General features: G+C 52.8%; 1 protein-coding gene across 2 annotated transcripts; it reads right to left on the reverse strand.

Annotated features, from left to right (window-relative positions):
- Positions 1 to 508: 508 nt before the first annotated feature.
- On the reverse strand, positions 509 to 20761 carry LOC132584440 (nucleolar protein 9-like). 2 transcript variants are annotated; one of them, XM_060256321.1, is made up of 11 exons: positions 20681 to 20761; positions 18795 to 19061; positions 16554 to 16961; positions 15330 to 15455; positions 13339 to 13480; positions 12297 to 12486; positions 7829 to 7969; positions 7614 to 7736; positions 3999 to 4217; positions 2668 to 2773; positions 509 to 894 (listed from the first exon to the last, which is right to left on the reverse strand). In XM_060256321.1, exons 2-11 carry the CDS (start codon positions 18997 to 18999, stop codon positions 737 to 739), a joined length of 1818 nt encoding a protein of 605 aa, XP_060112304.1. In that variant the 5' UTR covers positions 19000 to 19061; positions 20681 to 20761; the 3' UTR covers positions 509 to 736. The 2 variants fall into 2 exon arrangements, with proteins under 2 accessions (XP_060112304.1, XP_060112305.1); XM_060256322.1 differs by having other exon boundaries at positions 20531 to 20761.
- Positions 20762 to 26353: the final 5592 nt, after the last annotated feature.

Below are 26353 nucleotides of genomic sequence, written 5' to 3' on the forward strand. Positions count from 1 at the left end.
ACTCCTCCACTTGCAGCTACTGGAATGGCCTTGGGTCAGCCATAGCTCTCTTATCTGGGAGAACCGGGTTGGATTCCCCACTCCTCCACTTTCAGCTGCCAAAATGGCCTTGGGTCAGCCATAGCTTTTGTAAGAGTTGTCCTTGAAAGGGTAGCTTCTGGGAGAGCTCTCTCAGCCCCACCCGCCTTACAGGGTGTCTGTTATGGGGGGAGAAGATGTAGGACAGGAGCGGCCAACAGTAGCTCTCCAGATGTTTTTTGTCTACAACTCCCATCAGCCCCAGCCAGCATGGCCAATGGCTGGGGCTGATGGGAGTTGTAGGCAAAAAACATCTGGAGAGCAGCCGTTGGCCACCCCTGATGTAGGAGATTGTGAGCCGCTCTGAGTCTCTGATTCAGAGAGAAGGGCGGGGTATAAATCTGCAATTCTTCTTTTTCTTACCAGAGCCCGCCCGCACCATTTAATTGAGGGACACTGTTCTACTAAAGGAGGTTCACAGCCAAAAAGATTAAGAAATAATTCACTTAATTACATGGAGGGTTTAGGGAGTAGACAATAGAATACAAGGGTGCCTCTAGCCCCCTCTGGTGGACAGTCCTCCAAAGTCTTTGTGGTGAGAAAAAGCAAGGAGCACAAATATGGAGCGCCCCCTGGAGGACACAGGCCTCCATTGCCCCGGGGCAGCCGCTCCAGTCTTCCATCCAGCCCGGAGGACGCACCCCCTCTCCCGCCCAAGTCAGTCCTCCAAGATGTCGGCGAAAAGCTCCCGCCGCTTCTTCTCTGCCTCTTGGAGCCGGTCCCAGTCTTGGCGGCGCTTGAGGAAGTGCGTCAAGGCGAAATTGCGAACCAGGTGGTGGCCGAAGGGGTCGTTCCGCAGCTTCTGCTCTTGCTCCGCTGCAAGGGGAAGGGAAGGGGAGAGAAATGCACCGTGGGAAGCCTGCGCAAGGGGGCAGCGTTTCTGATCTCCGCTGGCAGGGCTGGGGATCCAGGCTTCCCCCTAAGCTGCAGGGTCTCGTGAGCAAAATCTGAGCTCCTGGCATTAAGGATGAGTTACAGCATCAGTTATTGTGCTCTGGGGCCATTTTTCCTGAGCTGAGACAAAAACGTGTCAGCTGGAGGATACAAATCTGTGAACCGGCTCACACTCACTCGGCTTAAAGGGAACGCTGCTGGGAGTGTCCCTGGATGCCAACTGGAGTCCTGGGTTAGATGGACCAATGGTTGGATCCAGGAGAAAAACGCCGCTTCCTTTGTGCATAAAAGGCAAACGGCAGCATGGCTCAGTGGTAGAGCCTCTGCTCGACATGCAGAAAGTCCCAGGTTCAATCCCCACCATCTCCAGTTGAAAGGATCAGGCAGGAAGGGATGGGAAAGACCTTTCTCTACCTGAGACGCTGGAGAGCAGCTACCAGTCTGAGTAGACAATACTGACCTCAATGGACCATGGGTCTGACTCAAGGCTTCCTTTAGGGAGGGGCTGTGGCTCAGTGGTAGAGCCTCTGCTTGGCATGCAGAAGGTCCCAGGTTCAATCCCCGGCATCTCCAGTTAAAGGATCAGGCAGGAGATGATGGGAAAGACCTCAGCCTGAGACCCTGGAGACTAGTGGCAGAGCCTCTGCCAGGCATGCAGAAGGTCCCAGGTTCGATCCCCAGCTTCTCCCCTTAGAAGGACCAAGCAGGAGGTGATGGGAAAGACCTGTCTCAGACCCTGGAGACTAAAGGAGAAGGGCTGTGGCTCAGTGGCAGAGCCTCTGCCAGGCATGCAGAAGGTCCCAGGTTCGATCCTCAGCTTCTCCAATTAAAAGGACCAGGCAGGAGGTGATGGGAAAGACCTCTGCCTGAGACCCTAGAGACTAAAGGAGAAGGGCTGTGGCTCGGTGGTAGAGCCTCTGCTTGGCATGATGCAGAAGGTCCCAGGTTCAATCCCTGGCATTTCCAGTTTAAAAGGACCAGGTGATGTGATTTACCTCCACCTGAGACCTTGGAGAGCCGCTGCCAGTCTGAGTAGACAATAATGACCCTTGGTGAACGACTTCGTATAAGGCAGTAAGCAGGGCATTGGGTTTGTGCCTTTACTCAGAGCCACTGTGCAGAAAATACACACACACACCAAAGAACTATGCATGGGCAACTAGAAACAAGAGACAAGCCAGAGATCCTGGAGGGATGGTGGCTCAGTGGCAGAGCATCTGCTTGGGAAGCAGAAGGTCCCAGTTTCAATCCCCGGCATCTCCAACTAAAAAAGATCCAGGCAGGTAAGCGAGAAAAACCTCAGCTGGAGACCCTGGAGAGCTGCTGTAGTCTGACAAGACTGACTTTGATGGACCCAGGGTCTGATTCAGTAGAAGGCAACTTCATACGTTCATGGAGCAGGGGTCACTGGGGATGTGAGGGCGTGTGTGGGGGGAGGAAGTATTTGTGAATTTCCTGCATTGCACAAGGGGTTGGACTAGATGACCCTAGAGGTCCCTTTCAACTCTAGGATTCCATGAAATCACTTTGAAATTGTTTGCAAAACAGATCTCAGAGCCAGGGTGCAATTCCCATTGCAGCCAGCGGGGGTGCTCACTGCACAAACACTCGGAAACCACGGCAGGATTCACCCAGCCCAGCTTACAGGGACTCCTGCAGAACCGTCGCCTTGGCTGAAGGCAAAGGCGGCCTTACCCAGTTCCTGGGCCATCTCCCGCTTAGCTGGCAGCGTGGCTCTGCTCCAGATGGCGTCCAACACCCGGCTCCCGTGCTTACTGCAGGCCAGAGAGACGAGGTGGCCCTGGGAAGAAAAAAAAAGGACAGGGAAATGAACGTATGAAGCTGCCTTCTGCTGAATCAGACCCCCCTCGGTCCATCAAAGTCAGTATTGTCTACTCAGACTGGCAGCGGCTCTCCAGGGTCTCAAGCTGAGGTTTTTCACGCCTACTTGCCTGGACCCTTTTTAGTTGGAGATGCCGGGGATTGAACCTGGAACCTTCTGCTTCCCAAGCAGATGCTCTACCCCTGAGCCACCGTCCCTCCCCAAAAGTAAGGGTGAACATATGAAGCTGCCTTCTACTGAATCAGACCCTGGGTCCATCAAAGTCAGCCTTGTCTACTCAGACTGGCAGCGGCTCTCCAGGGTCTCAAGCGGAGGTTTTTCACGCCTCATGCCACGACCCTTTTTAGTTGGAGATGCCGGGGATTGAACCTGGGACCTTCCGCTTACCAGGCAGGTGCTCTACCACTGAGCCACCATCCCTCCCCTGACCAGCAGTGGCTCTCCAGGATCTCAAGCTGAGGTTTTTCACGCCTATTTGCCTGGACCCTTTTTAGTTAGAGATGCCGGGATTGAACCTGGGACCTTCTGCTTACCAGGCAGATGCTCTGCCACTCAGCCACTGTCCCTCCCCAAAAATAAGGGTGAACATAGGAAGCTGCCTTCTACTGAATCAGACCCTGGGTCCTTCAAAGTCAGTCTTGTCAGACTACAGCAGCTCTCCAGGGTCTCCAGCTGAGGTTTTTCACACGTATTTACCTGGGCCCTTTTTAGTTGGAGTTGCCGGGGATTGAACCTGGGACCTTCAGCTTACCAGGCAGATGCTCTTACCACTGGGCCACCCTCCCTCCCCTTGTCAGTCTTGTCTACTCGGACTGGCAGTGGCTCTCCAGGGTCTCAAGCTGAGGTTTTCCGTGCCTCTTTGCCTGGACCCTTTTTAGTTGGAGTTGCCGGGGATTGAACCTGGGACCTTCTGCTTACCAAGCAGAGGCTCAGGAGCCACCATCCCTCCCCTATAAGAGGCGTGATCCCACATGGTCCCTCTCTCGTTCTGTTGCAGCTAACCAAAGTGAGAGGCAAAGGGCAGTAAAGAGAAATAACGCCCCTGCTCTCCTGGCCGAGGAAAAGACAAAAGCACACCCCTTCTCCAGTTTCTGCTAACCCACTTTCAAGAGCCTTTTCTCCAAACTGGCATAGGACACCAACCAACCTTGTGTTGTTTCGGCCTCCGTGCCGTGACTCTTACCTTCAGCAGGCGCAGGACTTTCCGCCTCTGCTTCCCGGGGACGGAAGGGCTGGCCAGGAGGGCGTCGAAGACGTGGCTGCCTGCTGGGTCACAGGCCAGCGTGACCAGATCCTGGGGGGTCGTGGCAGCCAAGCTGCGCAGCAGGACGGAGGGGTTGGCAAAATGCAAACAGTGCTGGAGCATCAAGGAGCCGTGATAGGAGATGGAGGTCAGACGACGCTAGGGGAGAGAAATACCCTCAATATGGGAAGAGGCACAGAGGCTAAGAGCAAATTCTTTCCCCTCCACCTTTTAGAGCCAGTTTGGTATAGCGGTGAAGTGTGCAGACTCTTATCTGGGAGAACCGGGTTTGATTCCCCACTCCTCCACTTGCACCTGCTGGAATGGCCTTGGGTCAGCCAGAGCTCTCCTAGGAGTTGTCCTTGAAAGGGCAGCAGCTGTGAGAGCCCTCTCAGCCCCACCCACCTCACAGGGTGACTATTGTGGGGGAGGAAGATAAAGGAGATTGTAAGCCGCTCTGAATCTGTGATTCAGAAAGAAGGGCGAGGTATAAATCTGTAGTCTTCTTCTTACCTGTAGGCCAAACCAAACCAAATCCTTGCCTGTAGCCTGTAGAAATCACTACTTTGTTTTAAACTTAAGTTGCCAGTCCTCAGGGAAGAAGTCTGAGCAGCAAGGTTCTTTTTTGAGCAGGAACACAGCTCCAGCTGGCTTGGTGCCATGGGGTGTGGCTTAATATGCAAAAGATATCCAGCTGGGTTTTTCCCCACAAAAAAACCCTACCCGCGTGAAACGATGGTGGCATCAAGGGGGGGGGGTCTAAGATGTAAATGAGTTCCTGCTGGGCTTTTCCTGCAAAAAAGAGCCCTGTGTGAAACCATGGTGGCATCAGGGGGGGGTGGCCTGATATGCAAATGAGTTCCTGCTGGGCTTTTCTACAAAAAAGCCCCGTGCGAAACCATGGTAGCATCAGGGGGTGTGGCCTAAGATGCAAATGAGTTCCAGCTGGGCTTTTCCTGCAAAAAAAGAGCCCTGTGTGAAACCATGGTGGCATCAGGGGGTGTGGTCTGATATGCAAATGAGTTCCTGCTGGGCTTCTCCTGCAAAAAGAGCCCTGTGTGAAACCACTGTGGCATCAGGGGGTGTGGCCTAATGTGCAAATGAGTTCCTGCTGGGCTTTTCCGGGGAAAACCATGGGAGACCATGGTGGCGCTGGGGGTGTGGCCTAATATGCAAATGAGATCCTGTTGGGCTTCTCCTGCAGAAAAAGCCCTGTGTGAAACCATGGTGGCATCGGGGGGGGGGGGCGCGCTAAGAAGCAAATGAGTTCCTGCTAGGCTTTTGTGAAACAATGGTGGCATCAGGGGTGTGGCCTAAAATGCAAATGAGTTCTTGCTGGGCTTTTTCTACAAAAGAAGGCCTGCGGAGGGGCATGGCAGAGACACAGGATACTTAAGTTTATTTCAGGGGGCTCCACATGGCAGCTCACACAGAGGAACGTGGCTGGAGAGGCTTGAAGCCCTTCCCAGCCACACTGAGATTTATCCAGTCGCAACAGACAGCCTGCTAGTCCCAATCACAAGAATGCACACAACGCTGCTTTCTACTCAATCAGACCCTTGGTCCTTCAAGGTCAGAGCTCAGACCGGCAGCAGCTCTCCAGGGTCTCAGGGAGAGAAAGGCCTTTCACATCGCCCACAGCCTGGACTTTTCAACTAGACAAGCCAGGAATTGAACCTGGGGGGCCAGCAGGCAAAGCGGAGAGCTACAAGCCCCCTCTCCGATTCCGGCAAACCGCTCAGGTAGGAAGGAGGGAGGGCGGCTAGGAGGCCACACGTGGCTTCAGGCCCCCTTGATCGAGTGAAGAAACACTTTTCAGTTCCCATCCATTTGGCAGTGGGAGACTGAATATGCAGAAACACACACTGAGAAGAAAGCTGCCAGTTTCAGCAGCAGGCTAAAAGCAGGGGGGGGGGGGTGATCCAGATGAAGCACAGTCCAACACCAGCTGGATCATACACCACGTCTACCCTCAGGCCCCTCCCTGCTTCCATAGCTCCTTCCAATCAGGAAGAGTCCACAGCTCAGAGGTACAGCAGCTGCTTGGCAGGCAAAGGGTCTCACGTTCAACCCCCAAGTTAGAAGACGACACTGGATTTATATCCCGCCCTCCACTCAAAGAGAGCAGCTCACAATCTCCTTTATCTCCCCCCCCCCCCACAACAGACACCCTGTGAGGTGGGTGGGGCTGAGAGGGTTCTCCCAGCAGCTGCCCTTTCAAGGACAGAGACTCAGTGCTCCTCACAATCTCCTTTACCTTCCTCTCCCACAACAGACACCCTGTGAGGTGAGTGGGGCTGAGAGAAGCTGCTCTTTCAAGGACAACTCCTGCGATAGCTATGGCTGACCCAAGGCCATTCCAGCAGCTGCAAGTGGAGGAGTGGGGAATCAAACCCGGTTCTCCCAGATAAGAGTCTGTGCACTTAACCACTTAGCAAGAGCTATGGCTGACCCAAGGCCATTCCGACAGGTGCCAGTGGAGGAGGGGGGGGAATCAAACCCGGTTCTCCCAGATAAGAGTCCGGGGACTTAACCCCTACACCAAACTGGCCCATCAGTTAGAAGAACCAGGCAGCAAGTGATGGGAAAGACCTCCGCCGGAGACCCTGGAGAGCTGCTGCCGGTGTAAGAAGATAAAACTGCCCTGGATGGACCAAGAATGTTCGGGGAGGGACCGTGGCTCAGTGCTAGACCATCTGCTTGGCACACAGAAGGCCCCGGGTTCATTCCTTGGCATCTCTTGGCATCATGATGTGAATGACCTTTTTTCTGCCTGACACCCTGAGGCAGGGGTGTAAAACTCATTTGTTCTGAGGGCCGGATCTGACATAAATGAGACCTTTTCGGACCGGGCCACGTGCCACATAAAATGTAATGCCAGGTAGCAGAGATATAAACTTCATAAAGGGCATGAACACAATGAGAGATTTTTTAAAAAACTTAAAACACTCTTGAAAAATTACCACCCTTGCAATATTTTGCTTTTTTAATCTCAGATAACTGACGCCTCTTGTTCAGAATTATTGCATCAAAATCTGGAGGCAAGGTCTGTGCTGTAGCAATCTCGAGTATGCTGTTCAGGTGTTGCTCCGGTGCGGATCTGTAAGTTGCAAACCTCTTTTTGATTTACTGACATTCGTTACAGAAATCTTACGGTCAATGCTTTGAGCCTAAGAGCCAGAGGAAAAGATTACACGGCTGGGCATCGTGAGCTTTTCTACGTACGCTGCTTCACACCCTGGTCAGTGAATGGAGAAAATAAAGGCTTTGCTCTAACCTGAACGATCAAGCCTGGCAAAGAACGCAGACAACGATGAGTTCCTCGTGTGCCTGATAGAAGACCTCCGGGGGCCTGATCCGGCCCACCGCTGCATGTTTGAAACCTCTTCCCTGGAAAGCTGCCGCCAGCCTCAATGGGCAATTTGGATGGACCGCTGGTCCGATTCGGTAGAAGGCAGCTTTGGGTGTGCACTTCAATCCCATCCTGATTCTTGGTTACCTTTATTTGCCCTCTGACTTCTTGTCCCAAGTACCGTCACTGCCCTGAGAGCCTACCTGCTCCTCCAACGTTGTCTCTTCCTCCTCCTCCTCGCCGTGATACACCTCGTAAGCCAGAAGCGAAGCGATGAGAGGGGCACACACCAACTGGCGGGAAGGGGGCTCCCAGCAGTGAAAAGCCTGAGGGGGGAGAGACGGCAGAGACCAGACTGAGCCACAGGGCGCAAAGGTTACAGATGTGGGATGGGAAGGGAGCAGCAAGGGATTCTCACCTTCATGAGTATCTGCAGCACCTCCTGCTGGTTAGCCCCGTGTTTGCGGCAGGCCCCCAAGAGGGCTGTGACCACGCCCAGGTGCTCAAGAGCCAGGATTTCTTCCAGGCCGGGGCTCAGCTCTTCAAACAGTTTTCCTAGCTGGGGAGGAGAGAAAGGAAGGTTGATCGACATGTGGAATTCACTGGCAACAGGAGGTGGTAACTGCAAGCACAGTCAGCTTCAAGAGGGGAATGGATAAAAATATGGAGCAGAGGTCCATCAGTGGCTATTAGCCACAGTGTATTGTTGGAACTCTCTGTCTGGGGCAGTGATGCTCTGTATTCTTGGTGCTTGGGTGGGGAGCACAATGGGAGGGCTTCTAGTATCCTGGCCCTACTGGTGGACCTCCTGATGGCATCTGAATTTTTTTGGCCACTGCGTGACAGTGTGTTGGACTGGATGGGCCTTTGGCCTGATCCAGCATGGCTTCTCTTATGTTATTATGTGACTCAGAGTGTTGGACTGGATGGGCCTTTGGCCTGATCCAACATGGCTTCTCTTATGTGACACAGAGTGTTGGACTGGATGGGCCAATGGCCTGATCCAACATGGCTTCTCTTATGTGACACAAGAGTGTTGGACTGGATGGGCCACTGGCCTGATCCAACATGGCTTCTCTTATGTTCTTATGTGACACAAGAGTGTTGAACTGGAAGGGCCATTGGCCTGATCCAACATGGCTTCTCTTATGTGACACAGAGTGTTGGACTGGATGGGCCATTGGCCTGATCCAACATGGCTTCTCATATGTTCTTATGTGACACAAGAGTGTTGAACTGGAAGGGCCATTGGCCTGATCCAACATGGCTTCTCTTATGTGACACAGAGTGTTGGACTGGATGGGCCATTGGCCTGATCCAACATGGCTTCTCTTCTGTTCTTATGTGACACAGAGTGTTCAACTGGATGGGCCATTGGCCTGATCCAACATGGCTTCTCGTATGTTCTTATGTGACACAAGAGTGTTGAACTGGAAGGGCCATTGGCCTGATCCAACATGGCTTCTCTTATGTGACACAGAGTGTTGGACTGGATGGGCCATTGGCCTGATCCAACATGGCTTCTCTTCTGTTCTTATGTGACACAGAGTGTTCAACTGGATGGGCCATTGGCCTGATCCAACATGGCTTCTCTTATGTGACACAGAGTGTTGGACTGGATGGGCCTTTAGCCTGATCCAACATGGCTTCTCTTATAGTTCTTATAGATGAAACTCTCTGTGTGCGGCAAGTGATGCTCTGTATTCTTGGTGCTTCAGGGGGGCATAGTGGGAGGGCTTGTAGCGTCCTGGCCCCACTGATGGACCTCCTGATGGCACCTGGGGTTTTATGGCCACTGTGTGACACAGAGTGTTGGACTGGATGGGCCTTTGGCCTGATCCAATAAGGCTTCTCTTATGTTCTTATGTTCTCTTACCATGAGGGCAAAATACCTGCCCAGCTTGGTTGTATTTCCACTTTCTCTGACATGTCTTCTCAGGCCTCTCTTCACAACCAGACATCGTGCTGATTTCACCAGTGGCCCAGAGAGTCGCTCCCCTTTTATACAGTGCGATGTTAAAAGTTGCATGACATTAAAGCCCTCTTCCCCACCTCAGCCTAGTGTGGTTTCTCCAAAGCAGTTTCCTAAGCAGCTAAAGCAAGCATCTGAAGAGCTGGTCTTCCTTGACTGAAGCAAAAACTCCTTAGGAAACAGCTCAGCTCCCTTTCAAGAGCTCAGGCCATCTGCAATTGAGCCTGATACATTTCTAGCCTTGGAGACCCAGCAAGAGTTCAGACATGCCTGGAAGCCTCAGCTATCAAGCGGAAACAAAGGTATATATAACCCCAAGTGACATCAGGGGAGAGACGGTGGCTCAGTGGTAGAGCATCTGCTTGGCACGCAGAAGGTCCCAGGTTCAGTCCCTGGCATCTCCAACTAAAGAGGGCCCAGGCAAGTACCGTATTTTTCGGACCATAAGACGCACTTTTCCCCCAAAAAAAGTGTGGGGGGGGGAGTGTGTGCGTCTTATGGAGCAAAGGTACGTACCTTCCTGGGTGGGGGTGCGATCCGCTGCCTCTGCCTCCGATCTGGCGCTTCCCCCGCGCCTCCCTGCCTGGCTCCATCTTCTTCCAGCAAGCGCTGGGATCGCTCCACGTGGCCCCACCGCAAACCCAGCGCTTCGCGAGCGCCGGCTGCGGAGGGGGCAGCATGCTTCCTCCTTGTCTGTCTGCCTGGCTCCACCTCTGATGCTTAAAGCAAGCGCTGGGATCGGAGGGCGGAGGGAGCAATCCCAGCGCTTGCTTTAAGCATCAGAGGTGGAGCCAGGCAGACAGGCAAGGAGGAAGCACGCTGCCCCCTCCGCAGCCGGCGCTCGCGAAGCGTGGGTTTGCGGTGGGGCCACGTGGAGCGATCCCAGCGCTTGCTGGAAGAAGATGGAGCCAGGCAGGGAGGCGCGGGGGAAGCGCCGGATCAGCGGCAGAGGCAGCGGATCGCACCCCAGGAGGAAGGTGCGTCCTACCGTCCGGAGCGCCTTATGGTACGAAAAATACGGTAGGTGCGAAAAACCTCAGCTTGAGACCCTGGAGAGCCACTGCTGGTCAGGGGAGGGACGGTGGCTCAGTGGTGGAGCCTCTGCTTGGGAAGCAGAAGATCCCAGGTTCAATCCCCAGCATCTCCAACTAAAAAGGGTCCAGGCAAATAGGTGTGGAAAACCTCAGCAGGAGACCCTGGAGAGCCGCTGCCAGTCTGAGTAGACAAGACTGACTTTGATGGACCCAAGAGGGTCTGATTCAGGATAAGGCAGCTTCCTATAGTGAGAGGCTGGACCAAGATGGGTAGTCCTGTCAGTCTGGCTGGAGCAGTAGTAAGAGTCCAGGATCACCTTAAAAGACTGACAAAATTTGTAGCAGGGTAGGTGCTTTCGGGAGTCACCGCCCGCTTCTTCAGATACAGCTAAAATGTGAGACTATTTGTCCTATATATTGGAAAGTGGTGTGGTTTCAGATGCCAAATGACAACAGAAGGTGTGACTGGATTACGTGTGATATGCAGAGGGGGAGCAGGTGTGGAGAAATCAGTGTAGGTAATGAGAGAGGAAACCCAGGTCTTGATTCACTCCAGGAGGATGCACTGTCATGACCTTCGCTATCAGTTGCAATTCAGCAGGTAGAGGGCTGTGGCTCTACGGCGGAGCATCTGCTGGGCCCGCAGAAGCTCCCTGGTTCAGTCCCCGGCAGCATCTCCAGTTAAAAGGCCCAGGTAGGAGGTGACAGGAAAGACCTCTACCTGAGACCCTGCAAAGCCACTGCCAGTCTGTAGATAAGAATGACCGGGGCTTTTATTGGAGCAGAAACTCCTTCACCTATTAGGCCACACCCCTTTTATATAGCCAATCTTTCAAGAGCTTACAGGGCTCTTCTTACAGGGCCTCCTGTAAGTTCCAGGAGGATTGGCTACATCAGGAGGGCGTGGCCTAATAGGCAAAGGAGTTCCTGCTACAAAAGAAACCCTGTATTTGCCTATTAGGCCACACACCCCTGATGTAGCCAATCCTCCAAGAGCTTACAGGGCTCTTCTGACAGGGCCTATTGTAAGCTCCAGGAGGACTGGCTACATCAGGGGTGTGTGGCCTAATAGGCAAAGGAGGAGTTCCTGCTACAAAAGAAACCCTGCATTTGCATATTAGGCCACGCCCCCCTGATGTAACCAATCCTCCAAGAGCTTTCAGGGCTCTTCTGACAGGGCCTACTGTAAGCTCCAGGAGGACTGGCTACATCAGGGGGGCGTGGCCTAATAGGCAAAGGAGGAGTTCCTGCTACAAAAGAAACCCTGTATTTGCATATTAGGCCACGCCCCCCTGATGTAGCCAATCCTCCAAGAGCTTACAGGGCTCTTAGTTCAGGGCCTATTGCAAGCTCCAGGAGGACTGGCTACATCAGGGGTGTGTGGCCTAATAGGCAAAGGAGGAGTTCCTGCTACAAAAGAAACCCTGCATTTGCATATTAGGCCACGCCCCCCGATGTAACCAATCCTCCAAGAGCTTACAGGGCTCTTCTGACAGGGCCTATTGTAAGCTCCAGGAGGATTGGCCACATCGGTGGGGTGTGGCCTAACACGCAAAGGAGCTCCTAACGCAGAAAAAAAAAATCCCTGCGGATGGCCTTGATGGACGGAGGATCTCATTCAGCGCAAGGCAGCTTCCTGTGCGTGAGTTCGCAGGAAAGTATTTATGGGCTTGAGGCCAGCGTGCCAATCTGGACCTCACAGCTGCAACACTTGAAATGGCTCCACCTGACGGCTCTCACCCCCACCCCTAGAGATCCCCTGCAGCAGAAGAGGGAGAGAAGCCGACGACCCCCAGCTGCACCAGAAGAGCTTCCCGGGGACAACTGTGGCCAGACTCCAGGGAAACGCCACGAGCCGAGCGTCGGGAGATCTCACTCACCAGCTTGCGGGGGGCTGCCCGGATGAGCCGCTGGAGAGTGAAGTTGGCCACGGGGTGGACGGCCAGGTCCCGCAGCTGCCCTTTGACGTGGACCTTGTAGAAAGAGCACAGGCCCTTCGGGTCCGACACTTCCAGCACCTTGTCCAGCACCCGGCTGCACGTCGCGTCCTTCAGGAACACCAGGAGGGCGCTGGGGAGAAGAAGCAGAAGACGAGATCACCCAGACGCCCAGGCAGAAGAAGCCTTCAAGGTTGGCCCTGCCGCGCTCTTGGAAACCGTCAAAGCCCACCTTTCGAGCCCCAGAACCAATCGAACGTCAGCCGCCAATCAAGGGGAGCGTAGCTGGGTCGAAGTGTGGGTCGTCGCCGGTCAGCCAATCGCAACGCACACCTACTCCAGCCAATGAATCCATCACATTTTTAGCTCACCCTTTCCTCAGGGTGACTCGGGTGGCCCTCCCTCCACTATTTGAGCCTCACAACAACCGTACGAGGTAGGCCGGGGGGTGGCCAACGGTAGCTCTCCAGATGTTTGTCTACAACTCCCATCAGCCCCAGCCATTGGCCATGGTGGCTGGGGCTGATGGGAGTTGTAGGCAAACAACACCTGGAGAGCTACCGTTGGCCACCCCTGAGATAGGCTATGCTCAGAGAAAGTGCAGTTCAAGGGACATCACGTTAGGGATCTGATGCCTCCTAATGCAACGCTCTAACCGCCACACCATCCTGGGTTCTCAGGGCTAAAAACAAATCAGATCTTTCACTTTCTCCTTCCTCTTAAATGTCTTCCTATTTCTCTTGAAAGGAAAAAAAAAAAAAACAGAAGCTCCGGCAAGAAGCACTGGAGCCCCTGAATAATACGGCTCAACACAAATCAGAATTTAAAATGGGCAGACAGCTCCTTCTAACTCTTCCCACCCCCGCCCGGCTCTAGAGTGCGACGTGACGTGATTGGCCTTGTCCTCCGGAAGAGGCGGACCAATGAAAGCCAGGTGGCTCTAAAAGGAAATGACTCCATCCGCCCAGCCGATCAGTCCGTTTACCTTTGCCCAGCGGCCGGGTTGCGAGAGCTCAGGTAGCCAATCACTGAGCAGCAGAGCTGGAAACAAGCTTCCGGCAATTTCCGGTGCAAGACTTCCAGTGCCACCTGGAGGCAGAGGCTGAAGAATTTGTTGGTGATGAAATCTGGGGGGAAAGGGGAGGTTTGAGAGAGATTAGAGACACAGAAAGGGAGCCTCCCTCCTTTGAGAAGGTGGCAGAGATTATGATGACGATATTGGATTTATATCCCTCCCTCCATTCTGAATCTGAGTCTCAGAGCGGTTTACAATCTCCTTTACCTTCCCCCCACCCCACCAACAGAAACCCTGTGAGGTAGATAGGGCTGAGAGAGCTCTGACAGAATTTGCCCTTTCAAGGACAACCTCTGCCAGAGCTATGGCTGACCCAAGGCCATTCCGGCAGGTGCAAGTGGAGGAGTGGGGAATCAAACCCGGTTCTCCCAGATAAGAGTCCGCGCACTTCACCACCACACCAGACTGGCTCTCACCAAGACCCTGACAGTACATTTCAAAGCTGGGCTGTCGCTGCCGCCGTGGGTGCTAACGAAATTAACGCAGACGGGGCCTCTGCACAGCTGCTGCCTCCACTCAGCTCTACCAGGCAGAAGCAATAAGAGTCGACAGATGTTGTGGCCGTGGGAGCCAGAACATGAAGTTCAATTTTTAGACCCTGCTAAGCTCCACGCGTGCTCACTCAGCACCCATCCTTCTCCTTCCTAAAGACAGCACGAGTGCCAAGACGTCTCTTATCACCAGAGGCTGTTGTTCCCCGGAGAGACATCCTTCTTTGCTTCTCAGCACAGCCTGCAGGGCTTTTGCTGCCATCCCACCAAAACTCAGCCTCTCGCCTCCCACCGTTCTGAGGACTCAGTTTTCACTTGCTCTATGCAATACATGCACAAGCGACAACAGGGGACCGCAGCCATCAGCAGGTACCACAAGCAGCTAGACACGGTGGGGCTACAGGTTGGGGACCATCCTGCAATGCAATTGTGTAATGCAGCTATAGCTGCCCTATAAGCAATGAGAGATCCGGGTGCAAGATCCGATGCACTGATTCATTTATACAGAAGCCCTACATGCCTTGGAACCAGGGAATCTGAAAGACAGTCTTGTCCCATGCATTCTTGCCTGGGAATTAAGATCACAAAGAGAATCCCTTCTGACCCACCCACTGATCAAAGAAGCTTGTCTGGAGGCACACAAAACAGGGCCTTTTCAGGGGCAGCCCCGCAATTGTGCAACAATTTCCCCAGGGAGGTGCGCCTGGCCCCCTCATTTTTGTTCTTTAAGAAGCACCCGAAGACCATTTGATTTAGGGCAGCATTTGATCAAAGCAGTCTTAAATTGTGGTTTTATAATGTTTGGTGTTTATGTATTTTTATGCAATCTATTTTGTATACGTTTTTATAGTGTAAGGCCCCTTGAGCTGCATAAGGAAGAAAAAGGTAAAAAGGTAGTCCCCCTGTGCAAGCACCAGTTGTTTCCGACTCTGGGGTGACGTTGCGTCCACGATGTTTTTACGGCAGACTTTTTACGGGGCGGTTTGCCCTCGCCTTCCCCAGTCCTCTACACTTTCCCCCCAGCAAGCTGGGTACTCATTTGACCGACCTCGGAAGGATGGAAGGCTGAGTTAACCTCGAGTCGGCTACCTGAAAACCCAGCTTCCGCCGGGGATCGAACTCAGGTCGTGAGCAGAGGGCTCCGTCTGCAGTACTGCAGCTTTCCCACTCTGCGCCGCGGGGCTCTTATAAGGAAGAAAAGCAGCAGCCGATACATTTTTCAAAACAATTAAACAAATAAGTCCAGAGTCCCTCCTTTTAAGGAGACCCTATTTTGGTAGGAAACAGCCCGTAAACGTTTTAAAGAGATAAAAAAATAAATTAACAAGGTTTTGCTTCCAAACATCCCGCATTTTGAGAGCCACCCTGGACAGATAATCTCCAGCTCCCCAGCAGGTGGCGCCATCTCACCGGAAATAAGCTCACAAAAGCTTTCGCTGAAACCCTGCAGGAGGGACAAGAAGGAGCCGGGGACCTCGAAGTCCGAGGGACCCTCACTTCCTGGTTTGGCTTGCTTGGCTCTGGAATGCGAAGTCCCTGGAGGGTCAAGGAGGAGAAAGTGGTAATAAATGAGAGAGAGGGGAAGCCAGCTGAATTCTAGCACATGAATTAAGAGAACACAAGAGAAACTGTGCTGGAGCAGCCCAATAGCCTACCTAGTCCAACACTCTGTGTTACACAGTGGCTGAAACCCAGGCGCCATCAGGAGGTCCACCAGTGGAGCCACAATTCCAGCAGCCCTCCCCCTGTGCCCCCCGCAAGGCCCAAGAGTACACAGCATCGTTGCCGCAGACAGAGTATTCCATTAATACCTTGCGGCGGAGAGCCACAGATGGACCTCTGTTCCATATGTTTATCCAGTCCCCTCTTGAAGCTGTCTGCGCTTGTAGCCGCCACCACCTCCTGTGGCAGTGAATTCCACAGGTTTATAGCCCGCCCTCCACTCCGAAGAGTCTCAGAACAGCTCACAGTCTCCTTTCCCTTCCTCCCCCACAACAGACACCCTGTGAGGTGGGTGGGGCTGGAGAGGGCTCTCACAGCAGCTGCCCTTTCAAGGACAACCTCTGCCAGAGCTACGGCTGACCCATGTCCATTCCAGCAGGTGCAAGTGGAGGAGTGGGGAATCAAACCCGGTTCTCCCAGATAAGAGTCCGCACACTTCACCACTACACCAAACTGGCTCTCTTACAATCTTTCCCTTCCTCCCCCACAACAGACACCCTGTGAGGTAGATGAAGATAGTGGATTTATATCCCGCCCTCCACTCTGAAGAGTCTCAGAGCACTCACAATCTCCTTTACTTTCCCCCCACAACAGACACCCTGTCAGGTGGGTGGGGCTGAGAGGGCTCTCACAGCAGCTGCCCTTTCAAGGACAACCTCTGCCAGAGCTCTGGCTGACCCAAGGTCATTCCAGCAGGTGCAAGTGGAGGAGTGGGGAATCAAACCCGTTCTGCCAGATAAGAGTCCGCACACTTCACCACTACACCAAACTGGCTCTCTCTGGAAATGAGTCCCTGCTCTAACCACTCCACCACACCACCTATCCGCGTCAGGACTTCTCCATTCTCAAAGCTGGACTCACCCTCGCTGCCCCAAATCCTGGGGTGGGGGCTGCGTCGCCATCAGCACTTACCTAATACCTGGAGCCCACGACCCCCGTCTGAACCGACGCGGGCCCCTCCGAGCGCCTGCAGCAGAGTCCGCACCACGAAGCTGGCATGGGCGTCCAGCGCAAAGGCCGACAGTTCCTCCTGCACGCTCCTGCCCAGCTCCAAAACCAGGTCTTCCAGAGTCCCAGAGTCCTCCGCGCCATCCTGGATCGACAGCGGGGCCCTCAGCAGGGCAGCTTCCAGGATGTGGGCCCCGCAGGCGTGGCGAGCCACCAAGGGCAGGGAGGGGATCAGGGCCCGCAGGAGGCGGCAAAGGCTGGCAGGCGAAGCGGAGGGCACCAGGGCCTGCAGGAGAAGGGAGCCGGCTGGGTCCAGGGACAGAGGCACAGCAACAGCCGCGGCTTCCTCCAAAACGTTGCTGACAAACAGCGCTGGGGATGGGAAAGGAGAGAGATGTCACACAGAAACGTTACTTCTGGGCAACGCTTTTTTTTGTAGCAGTAAAGGGCCTACTGTAAGCTCCAGGAGGATTGGCTACATCAGGGGTGTGTGGCTTAATATGCAAAGGAGCTCCTGCTACTTCCTGAGCCCTCCTTTCTTGGCATCTTCCTGCTTCTGGCTGCTTTCTCGCATTGGGGAGAGAAGAGCCAGTTTGGTGTGGCGGTTAACTGTGCAGACTCTTATCTGGGAAAACCGGGTTTGATTCCCCCCCACCTCCACTCGCAGCTGTTGGAATGGTCTTGGGTCACCCATAGCTCTTGCTAAGTGGTTAAGTGCACTGACTCTTATCTGGGAGAACTGGGTTTGATTCCCCACTCCTCCACTTGCACCTGCTGGAATGGCCTTGGGTCGGACATAACTCTCGCAGGAGTTGTCCATGAAAGGGCAGCCTCTGGAAGAGCTCTCTCAGCCCCACCTATCTCACAGGGTGTCTGTTGTGGGGTGGGGGGAGGAGGTAAAGGAGAATTGTGACTGCTCTGAGACTCTGAGATTCAGAGTATAGGGCAGGATATAAATCCAATATCATCTTCTACGATTCTATGATTCCATGAAATATTATAGTGTATGTGGCTTTGACAGAGAAACTGTGTGCCTTTTTCTTTTCACCCATTTCGAGTTTCTCACTTTGTCCTAAAGCTTCCAAGATCTGACAAAACTGTGCCAGTGCGAGCCATCCATGGACCATCTATGTGGGCAGGAGTATAGCCACATATTTTCCCATACCATGAATCATAAATCAAAAAGCAAGTATGCAGACGGTTCATTTCGGAATATGCTTTCTACATGTTGGGGGGGGGGGGGAAAGCCAACCGTTCCCTGACAAGAACCCCCTACACCTAAAAAAAAATGCATCACCTGTTGAACCTCTGTCTTTGCAAGGAAAGCCAAAGGGAAGGAGTTACATCACACACACAGACAACCCCACACCACCAACATTCCTAAACTACCACCACACCACCATTCAGGTTCCAAGATCGTATTATACACGCCTCCGATTTCTCTAAGGACTAGAAACTTGGGGGCTTCTTTGAGAACCTTCCAATGCGCCCAAGTGTGCTGCTCTGAGACAGCACCACAGAATATTCAGAACTCCAGATATGGGTCACTTCATTGCACGGCTTTGAGTTATGGCTGAGCCTTTTGAACCTATTTCCCTTTGATGCCAAGGCCCAGTTCTGGGGCATGGAAAAAGAGCAGCGAAAGGGCATGGCCCCCGAACACGTTGAGATGGCGTTTTCTTTACGGAAGACTACCCAAACTCCACTTGCGCTTATTGGTCTGTGAGTGAAGACAGGGAACGGCAATTCTCAGGAAAGGGTTCAACCCTAATATCTTTCTTATTACAGGTTAACCTCTGCTGGGTTAACCAGCCTTCTTCTGCTGTCCACTCACATCCACATGTCACTTCTCACAATACTTCCCCACCAGCCCACACGTTTATGACAGTCGTGAGTACAAACCTCCAAGTCCTTTTCCCTTTTCAATGCAATGAACATATGAAGCTGAATACTGAATCAGACCTTCGGTCCATCAAAGTCAGTATTGTCTACTCAGACTGGCAGTGGCTCTCCAGGATCTCAAGATGAGGTTTTTCACGCCTCTTTGCCTGGACCCTTTTTAGTTGGAGATGCCGGGGATTGAACCTGGGACCTTCTGCTTGCCAAGCAGATACTCTGCAACTGAGCCACCGTCCCTCCCCAATGCTTGCCATAAACACAGTTGAGAAGATAACTGTATCTCGACCTCACCCCAAGGAATCTTACCTTTCTCCTCATCAGAGCCAAACCCAGATTTCAAGGTCTCGTGGGCCCTTTGGAAATACTCAGCTGCTGCAGGCTCCAATCGAGGGAGCGGGCCGCCCTGGTTTGTCTTCGAACCTTCCTTCTTGGCCGAGGAGACACCTGAACCCTCCTTTCTTGGTCTCTTCCGACTTCTGGCTCCTTTCTCACGTTGGGGAGGTACCCCCATGGTTCTGGCAGGGTCTCTCTACACAAGGCAGCCTGAGGTTAGGAAATCCGCAGGAAGTAGGGCTGAGGGAGTGGGGAACAGGAGGGGGATAAAGAGAAGAAGGGTCAGGAAGATCCAGGTTCGAGTCCACAAAGTTTGCTGAGTGAGTTCGGCCAGTCACAATTGCTCAGCCGAGCCTACTTCACAGGACGGTACTAACAAAAGAGTAGAAAAAAGTCAGAGTCCAGGGTCATCTCTGAGCCAAACAAATTTTAGTACCTTAAAGACTAACAAAAGGCTAACATGGCAGAGTGGTGATTTGAACCTCGGTCTTTCAGATCCCAGCCAAACACTCTAACTACAAAACCACTGTAGGTTGACAGCTGGTTTCATTACAAGCCACCTTGGAAACTGTTTGGCTGAAAGAGGTGGGCATTTGGGGGCAAGTTAAAAAACACAAGGCTTAGGAACTCAATAAATAAAACCCAAGTGAAACTTTACCTTTGTTACTTCACTATTATGCCAAGAAAATACACCACCTGTTGAACTGCTGCTATGCAAGGCAACTATAGACAACAAAACCCTAACTCTTAAAAAAAAATAGGACACATCACCTATTGAAACTCTGGCTGGGCAAAGCGACTGTTCCCTGACTAGAATCCCCTGCCTTTAAAAAGAAAAAAAAAGATGCATCACCTGGTTGTGCAAGGCAACCCAAGAACACCCACTCCAGGGGTGACCAAAAAGCTTAATGTAAGAGCCACATAGAATAAACATCAGATGTTTGAGAGCTGCAACACATGAAGGAAGAAAGGCAAATAGATGGCGGGGCGGGGGAGAGAGAGGTGGAAAGAAAGCAACTTTCAATGCATTCTCCAAGCCACCGGCTCGCTTGACATAGAAAAGTGATTTAAAAAGAGAAATGCATGCTTCAAGCCAGCTACAGGGCAGGCCAGGATAGAAGGGGCTTCAACGGCCACACGAAATGTACAAAAGACAAACATGAAGCTCTAGAGCCGGTTTGGCCACCCCTGCCCTAGTCTTTAAAGGGCACATCACCTGTTGAATCTCTGCCTATGCAAGACAACTATTGCCAATGCAGAACCCTGACGCTAAAAAATTAAGCTGCACCACCTGTTGATTCTCTGTCTGTGCAAGGCAACTGCCATGGGCAGAGAACCCCTACTCTTAAAAATACACATCACCTGTTGAATCTCTGCCAACGCAGAACTCTGACACTAAAAAAGTAAGATGCACCACCTGTTGATTCTCTGTCTGTGCAAGGCAACTGCTGTGGGCAGAGAACCCCTACTCTTAAAAATACGCACCACCTGTTGAATCTCTGCCTGTGCAAGACAACTATTGCCAACGCAGAACCCTGGCGCTAATAAATTAAGATGCACCACCTGTTGATTCTCTGTCTGTGCAAGGCAACTGCTGTGGGCAGAGAACCCCTACTCTTAAAAATACGCATCACCTGTTGAATCTCTACCTGTGCAAGACAACTATTGCCAACACGGAACCCTGGCGTTAAAAAATTAAGCTGCACCACCTGTTGATTCTCCAAAAGAATGAAAGTCGCACCCACGTGGCCCCAAACCCATGCTCAGAAGCCAGGACTCCTCGGTGGAGTTTGAAGCTTCGGCCGGGAAAGATAACCAGGCAGGGAGGCCCAAGGAGGCGTCTGGGGTCCGGGACTCACCCCCAGGGCTTCCTCTCTTGCAGTTCTGCTACCGGACCGGAACCGACCGACGTCCTTCCGGGAGTGCCCAGCGAGCACCGCTCCAGTCCCAGCCAGCGGCATCCCGCCATGCACCGCGCGCTCAGCGTGCCGCTCTAGGCGCTACCCGCCATGCAACGCGCGCAAAGCGAGAGACTCCCCACGCTGCATCCCGGCATGCGCCGCGCGAGACTGGTAGCCTCCTGACCCACAATGCATTGCGCCCAGCCTTGGGTGGTTGTGTTTTTTTTAACCCCATGTGTGCCTTCGCCCTTCAGATCTTTCTCCTTATTCTTCTTTATCAGGGGTGGCCAAACTTCCTTGACGTAAGAACCACACAGAATAAACATCAGATGTCTGAGAGCCTCAAGGCATGAACATTAGTTGTTTGAGAGCCACAAGGGAGGGAGGGGAGGGAGGAAAATAGATGGAAAAGGGGAGGTGGAAAGAAAGCAACTTTAAATGCATTCTTCAAGCTGCCACCTGACTTGGCTTGGAGAAGTGATTTAAAGGAAGAAATGCCTTCTCCAAGCTAGCCAACAGAGTTGTGGGGGTTTCATGAGCCACACAATATGCGTGAAAGAGCCACAGTTTGGCCTCCCCCCGCTCTTTATGCTTCTTATGTTTAAACAGGACACTTTGGGGCAATTCACAAAGGGATTCGTAAAACTGGGTTCCCAACTCCAGGTTGGAACATTCCTGGAGGTTTGGGGAGGGCGGCGTTTGAAGAGGGAAGAGAGATAAGTGGGGTAATTTAGTGTTGCCAACTCCAGGGTGGGAAATTTCCAGAGATTTGGGGATGGAGCCTAGAGAGGGCAGGGACCCCAGCAGGGCACAATGCCGTACAGTCCACCCTCCAATGCAGCCACTCCCTCCAGGGGAACTGACCACTGTCATCGGGAGATTGGTAGGAATTCTGAGAGGTATCCCGGTTCCGAGGCCCTCCCCCCGCTTCAGAGGCATCAGAAAGCGGGGGTGGGGGTGGGGTGGGGTGGGAAATGTCTGCTGGGCACTCCATTATTCCCTAGGCAGACCGATTCCCATAGGGAATGATGGAGAATTGATCCGCGGGTATCTGCGGCACTGAAGGGGCTGTTGTTTGAGATACAGGCACCAAATTTTCAGCATAGCATCCAGTGCCTCTCCCCAAAATACCCACCACGTTTCAAAAGGATTCGACCCGGGGATCCAATTCTATCAGCCCCCAAAGAAGGTGCCCCTATCCTTCATTGTTTCCAACAGAGGGGAAGCATTTAAAAGGTGTGCCGGCCCTTTGAAATGCAATGGTCAGAGCTCCCTTTGGAGTTCAGTCATGCTCGTCACACTCTTGTTCCTGGCTTCACCCCCAATGTCTCCTGGCTCCTCCCCCAAAGTCCCTAGATATTTCTTGAATTGGACTTGGCGACCCCCACCGGTGTATGCGAATAACACGTTTCACAGCTTGCAGCAGCAGGTTTGCCTTTCGGAGCCCCCTTGCCCTTCTGTCTGCCTCTGGCACCGGCTTTCCGGATATCACTATCGAAAGAGGCACCTTTGTTATCCTCCCAGTCCCAGAAGGCTTCTAGGAAAGGCCAGATCCAGATCGGCTGCATTCCCTTCCTGAAATAGTCGTGAGCCTTGAGTGTCAGGTGAGTAATGCTCCCAATTACATGACAGCTCCTTCTTAAGCCAAAAAAAAAAGGATCAGACCGACCTGGTCAACCAGGTGTTCCCAGCCTAAGGAATATAATTCATGCCCAAATGTCACCTTCTTCGTTTCTCTTTCCTCTTGGCATCGACTTGAGCCACAGCCCTTCAGGATGGGAAATTCTGGATGCCTGAAGGGTGTGGCCGATTCCTTGCCAACGCCAGATATCTTCCAGCTCCGCTTCATAATGAGGCAGAAACCGCTTCCATTGAGAAGGCAGGACACCCACAGAACGGGGAGGGAGCTTTCTATGCTGGTCAAATGGCTCGATTCATGTTCAGAAGCACCTTAGAGACAAACTAAATTCTTAGGGTAGAAGCTTTCAGGAGTCAAAGCTCCTTTCTTGGGTACAAATTCTCGGAGCTGGCCCTTCCACTAGGTGATTGCCTAGGGCGCCAGCCTTCCGGGGGTGCCGAATTGGGTGCCCCCCATGTGACTCCGCCCGTGGCGCAGAGTGGTAAAGCAGCAGTACTGCAGTAGTGTGATCTGAACTCTCTGCTCACGACCTGAGTTCGATCCCAGCGAAAGCTGGTTCAGGTAGCCGGCCCAAGGTCGACTCAGCCTTCCATCCTTCCGAGGTCGGTGAAATGAGTCCCCAGCTTGCTGGGGGGAAAGCGTAAAAGACTGGGGAAGGCAATGGCAAACCACCCCATAAAAACGTCTGCCGTGAAAACGTTGTGAAAGCAACGTCACCTCAGAGTCGGAAACGACTGGTGCTTGCACAGGGGACCTTTCCTTTTCCTTTCCATGTGACTCGGTGACATTAGCAGTGGCGGGGAGGGTGTGCCAGAAGTCAGCCTTGCCTAGGATGCCAAAGGAGAGGCAGTTTGGTGTAGTGGTTAAGCGCACAGACTCTTACCTGGGAGAACCAGGTTTGATTCCCCACTCCTCCACTTGCACCTGCTGGAATGGCCTTGGGTCAGCCGTAGCTCTCGCAGGCGTTGTCCTTGAAAAGGCAGCTTCTGTCAGAGCTCTCTCAGTCCCTCCCACCTCACAGGGCATCTGCCGTGGGGGGAGAAGATACAGGAGATTGTAAGCCGCTCTGATAGAGTCTCTGATTCAGAGAGAAGGGCGGGGTATAAATCTGCAATTCTTCTTCTTCTTCAGAGTCTAGGGCCAGCCGTGCAAGTTCTTCTCTCATACCCTCAGAAACCTTGGACCCCTCAGTGGTGCAACTGGACTCTACCACAGACCAGCACGGCTACGCTGGTTGTAAACGATTCCAGCTGCAAGGGGATTGGAATGCTAACCCGTCACAGGATCCGTAGCAGCCTTCATACTATAGGATGGCAAGTCTCCAAACTAGGGTTGCCAATCCCCAGGTGGGGGCAGGGGATCCCCCGGTTTGGAGACCCTCCCCCCGCTTCAGGGTCGTCAGAAAGCGGGGGGAGGGGAGGGGAGGGAAATGTCTGCTGGGAACTCTGTTATTCCCTATGGAGATTTATTCCCATAGAAAATCATGGAGAATTGATCTGCAGGAATCTGGGGCTCTGGGGGGGCTGTTTTTTGGGGTAGAGGCACCAAATTTTCAGTATAACGTCTAGTGCCTCTCCCCCAAAATACCCCCCAAGTTTCAAAACGATTGGACCAGGGGGTCCAATTCTGTGAGCCCCAAAAGAAGGTGCCCCTATCCATTATTTCCTATGGAAGGAAGGAATTGAAAAGGTGTGCCGTCCCTTTAAATGTGAGGGCCAGAACTCCACCAGCGACGGGACCAACGCTGCTTAGAACTGAAGGATGGAGGGATGTCTGATCAGGAAATTCGTTGTAAAAAAGCTGCGGGGTATAATAGCGACGGGTTAGGGATGGATTTAATGGTGAGTGTGACCGCGGCCTTGGAGTTCAATTATGCTTGTCACAGCCTTGATCTTGGCTCCACCCCTAATGTCTCCTTGGCTCCACCCCCAAAGTCTCCTGGCTCCACCCCCAAAGTCCCCAGATATTTCTTAAATTGGACTGGGCAACCCTACTCCAAACGCTGGATGGCCCAGGCGAGCCCAATCTGGTCAGATCTCGGAAGCAAAGTACTGGTTAGTACTTGGATTGGAAAGCCTCTGAGGAAGTTGGGTTGCCAGGCCTGTGTTGGAAACCACCCAGAGACTTTGGGGGTGGAGCCAGGAGAGGGCGTGGTTTGGGAAGGGGAGGGGCCTCAGCATGGGACAATGCCATGCAGCTCACCTTTCGAAGCAGCCATTTCCTCCAGGGGGAGCTGATCTCTGCCAGCTGGAGATCAGTTGTAAAAGCGGGAGTTCTCCAGGCCCCACCTGGAAGCTGACAATCCTGTGAGGAAGTCTAAGATCACTGCACAGAGGCAGCCAATGGCAAACCACCGTTTTCAGATCTTGGAAGTTAAGCAGGCTTGGCCATATTGGATTTATATCCCGCCCTATACTCCAAATCTCAGAACGATCCTTTTACCTTCCCACGCACACACAACAGACACCCTGCGAGGTGGGTGGGGCTGAGAGAGCTCTGACAGAAGCCGCCCTTTCAAGGACAACTCCTGCGAGAGCTCTGGCTGATCCAAGGCCCTTCCAGCAACTGCGAGTGGAGGAGTGGGGAATCAAACCCGGTTCTCCCAGATAAGAGTCCACACACTTCACCACCACACCAGGGGTGTTGAACTCATTTGTTATGAGGGCCGGATCTAACATAAAAGAGATCTTGAGGGGCCGGACCATGTCAGGTTGGGAGGGACGGTGGCTCAGTGGCAGAGCATCTGCTTGGTAAGCAGAAGGTCCCAGGTTCAATCCCCGGCATCTCCAACTAAAAACGGCCCAGGCAAAATAGGTGTGAAAAACCTCGAGACCCTGGAGAGCCGCTGCCAGTCTGAGTAGACAAGACTGACTTTGATGGACCGAGGGTCTGATTCAGTATAAGGCAGCTTCATATGTTCATGTCAGGCCGGGCCACGTGTGTACCTATTTAAGATTAGGTAGCAGACAAAGAAAGAACACAGACAAACACAAATATATATATATATATTAAAAAACTTAAAACATGTTTAAAACGTTAGCACTCATTGGACTTAAAGGTGCTTTCTTTGTATTTCTCCCATGGGATCCAGGGAACTGGGCAAAGGAAGCTCTGGCTCTTTTCTTCCTTCCCCAGGGACTGGGGTGGGTGGGAAGCCTCAGTCAGTAGAAGGAAGAGAGGTTTGGCTCAGTAGCTCTGCTGTGCGATTGAGAGAGCTTGGCAAAGCAAGCTATGTTTGGAGAGCCAGTTTGGTGTAGTGGTTAAGTGTGCAGACTCTTATCTGTGAGAACCGGGTTTGATTCCCCACTCCTCCACTTGCGCCTGTTTGGAATGGCCTTGGGTCAGCCATAGCTCTGGCAGAGGTTGTCCTTGAAAGGGCAGCTGCTGTGGGAGTCCTCTCAGCCCCACCCACCTCTTAGGGTGTCTGTTGTGGGGGAGGAAGGTAAAGGAGATTGTGAGCCGCTCTGAGATTCTTGAGTGGAGGACAGAATATAAATCCAATGTCTTCTTCTTCTTCTTCTTCTATTCCTCCCCCCTTCCTCCCCGAGGAGCCTCAGCCAATGGAGAAAATAGAGGTTTTGCTTTGTAGCTCCTGTGCAATTGTGCAAGCCTGGCAAAGCAAGCTGTGATGCAGAAGAAAGCAAGAGAGAGGGAGAAGAAAGCAGATGACAGCCAGTTGCTCAGGGGCCTGATAGGAGACCTCCGGGGGCCTGATTCGGCCCCCAAACTGCATGGCACTCCAGCACTACCCCATACTGGCTCTCTACAGGGTTCCCATAAGTCAGCTTCAATTGGAAGGCACTTTCCACTGCTATCACAGAGAGCCAGTTTGGTGTAGTGGTTAAGTGTGCGGACTCTTATCTGGGAGAACCGGGTTTGATTCCCCGCTCCTCCACTTGCACCTGCTGGAATGGCCTGGGGTCAGCCATAGCTCTGGCAGAGGTTGTCCTTGAAAGGGCAGCTGCTGGGAGAGCCCTCTCAGCCCCACCCAC

This window comes from Heteronotia binoei, chromosome 15, assembly GCF_032191835.1.
Source record: "Heteronotia binoei isolate CCM8104 ecotype False Entrance Well chromosome 15, APGP_CSIRO_Hbin_v1, whole genome shotgun sequence".
Taxonomy (NCBI): Eukaryota; Metazoa; Chordata; class Lepidosauria; order Squamata; family Gekkonidae; genus Heteronotia; species Heteronotia binoei.

Bases quoted from the DNA above. Each gene is read 5' to 3' on its own strand.
- LOC132584440 (XM_060256321.1), bottom strand. From the start codon at position 18,999: ATGGGGGTACCTCCCCAACGTGAGAAAGGAGCCAGAAGTCGGAAGAGA. The intron at 2,774-3,998 runs GTAAGAGTCACG...TTTTCTTCCCAG, and splicing joins AAGTCCTGCGCCTGCTGAAG to GGCCACCTCGTCTCTCTGGC. The intron at 895-2,667 runs GTAAGGCCGCCT...TTCCCCTTGCAG, and splicing joins GGAGATGGCCCAGGAACTGG to CGGAGCAAGAGCAGAAGCTG.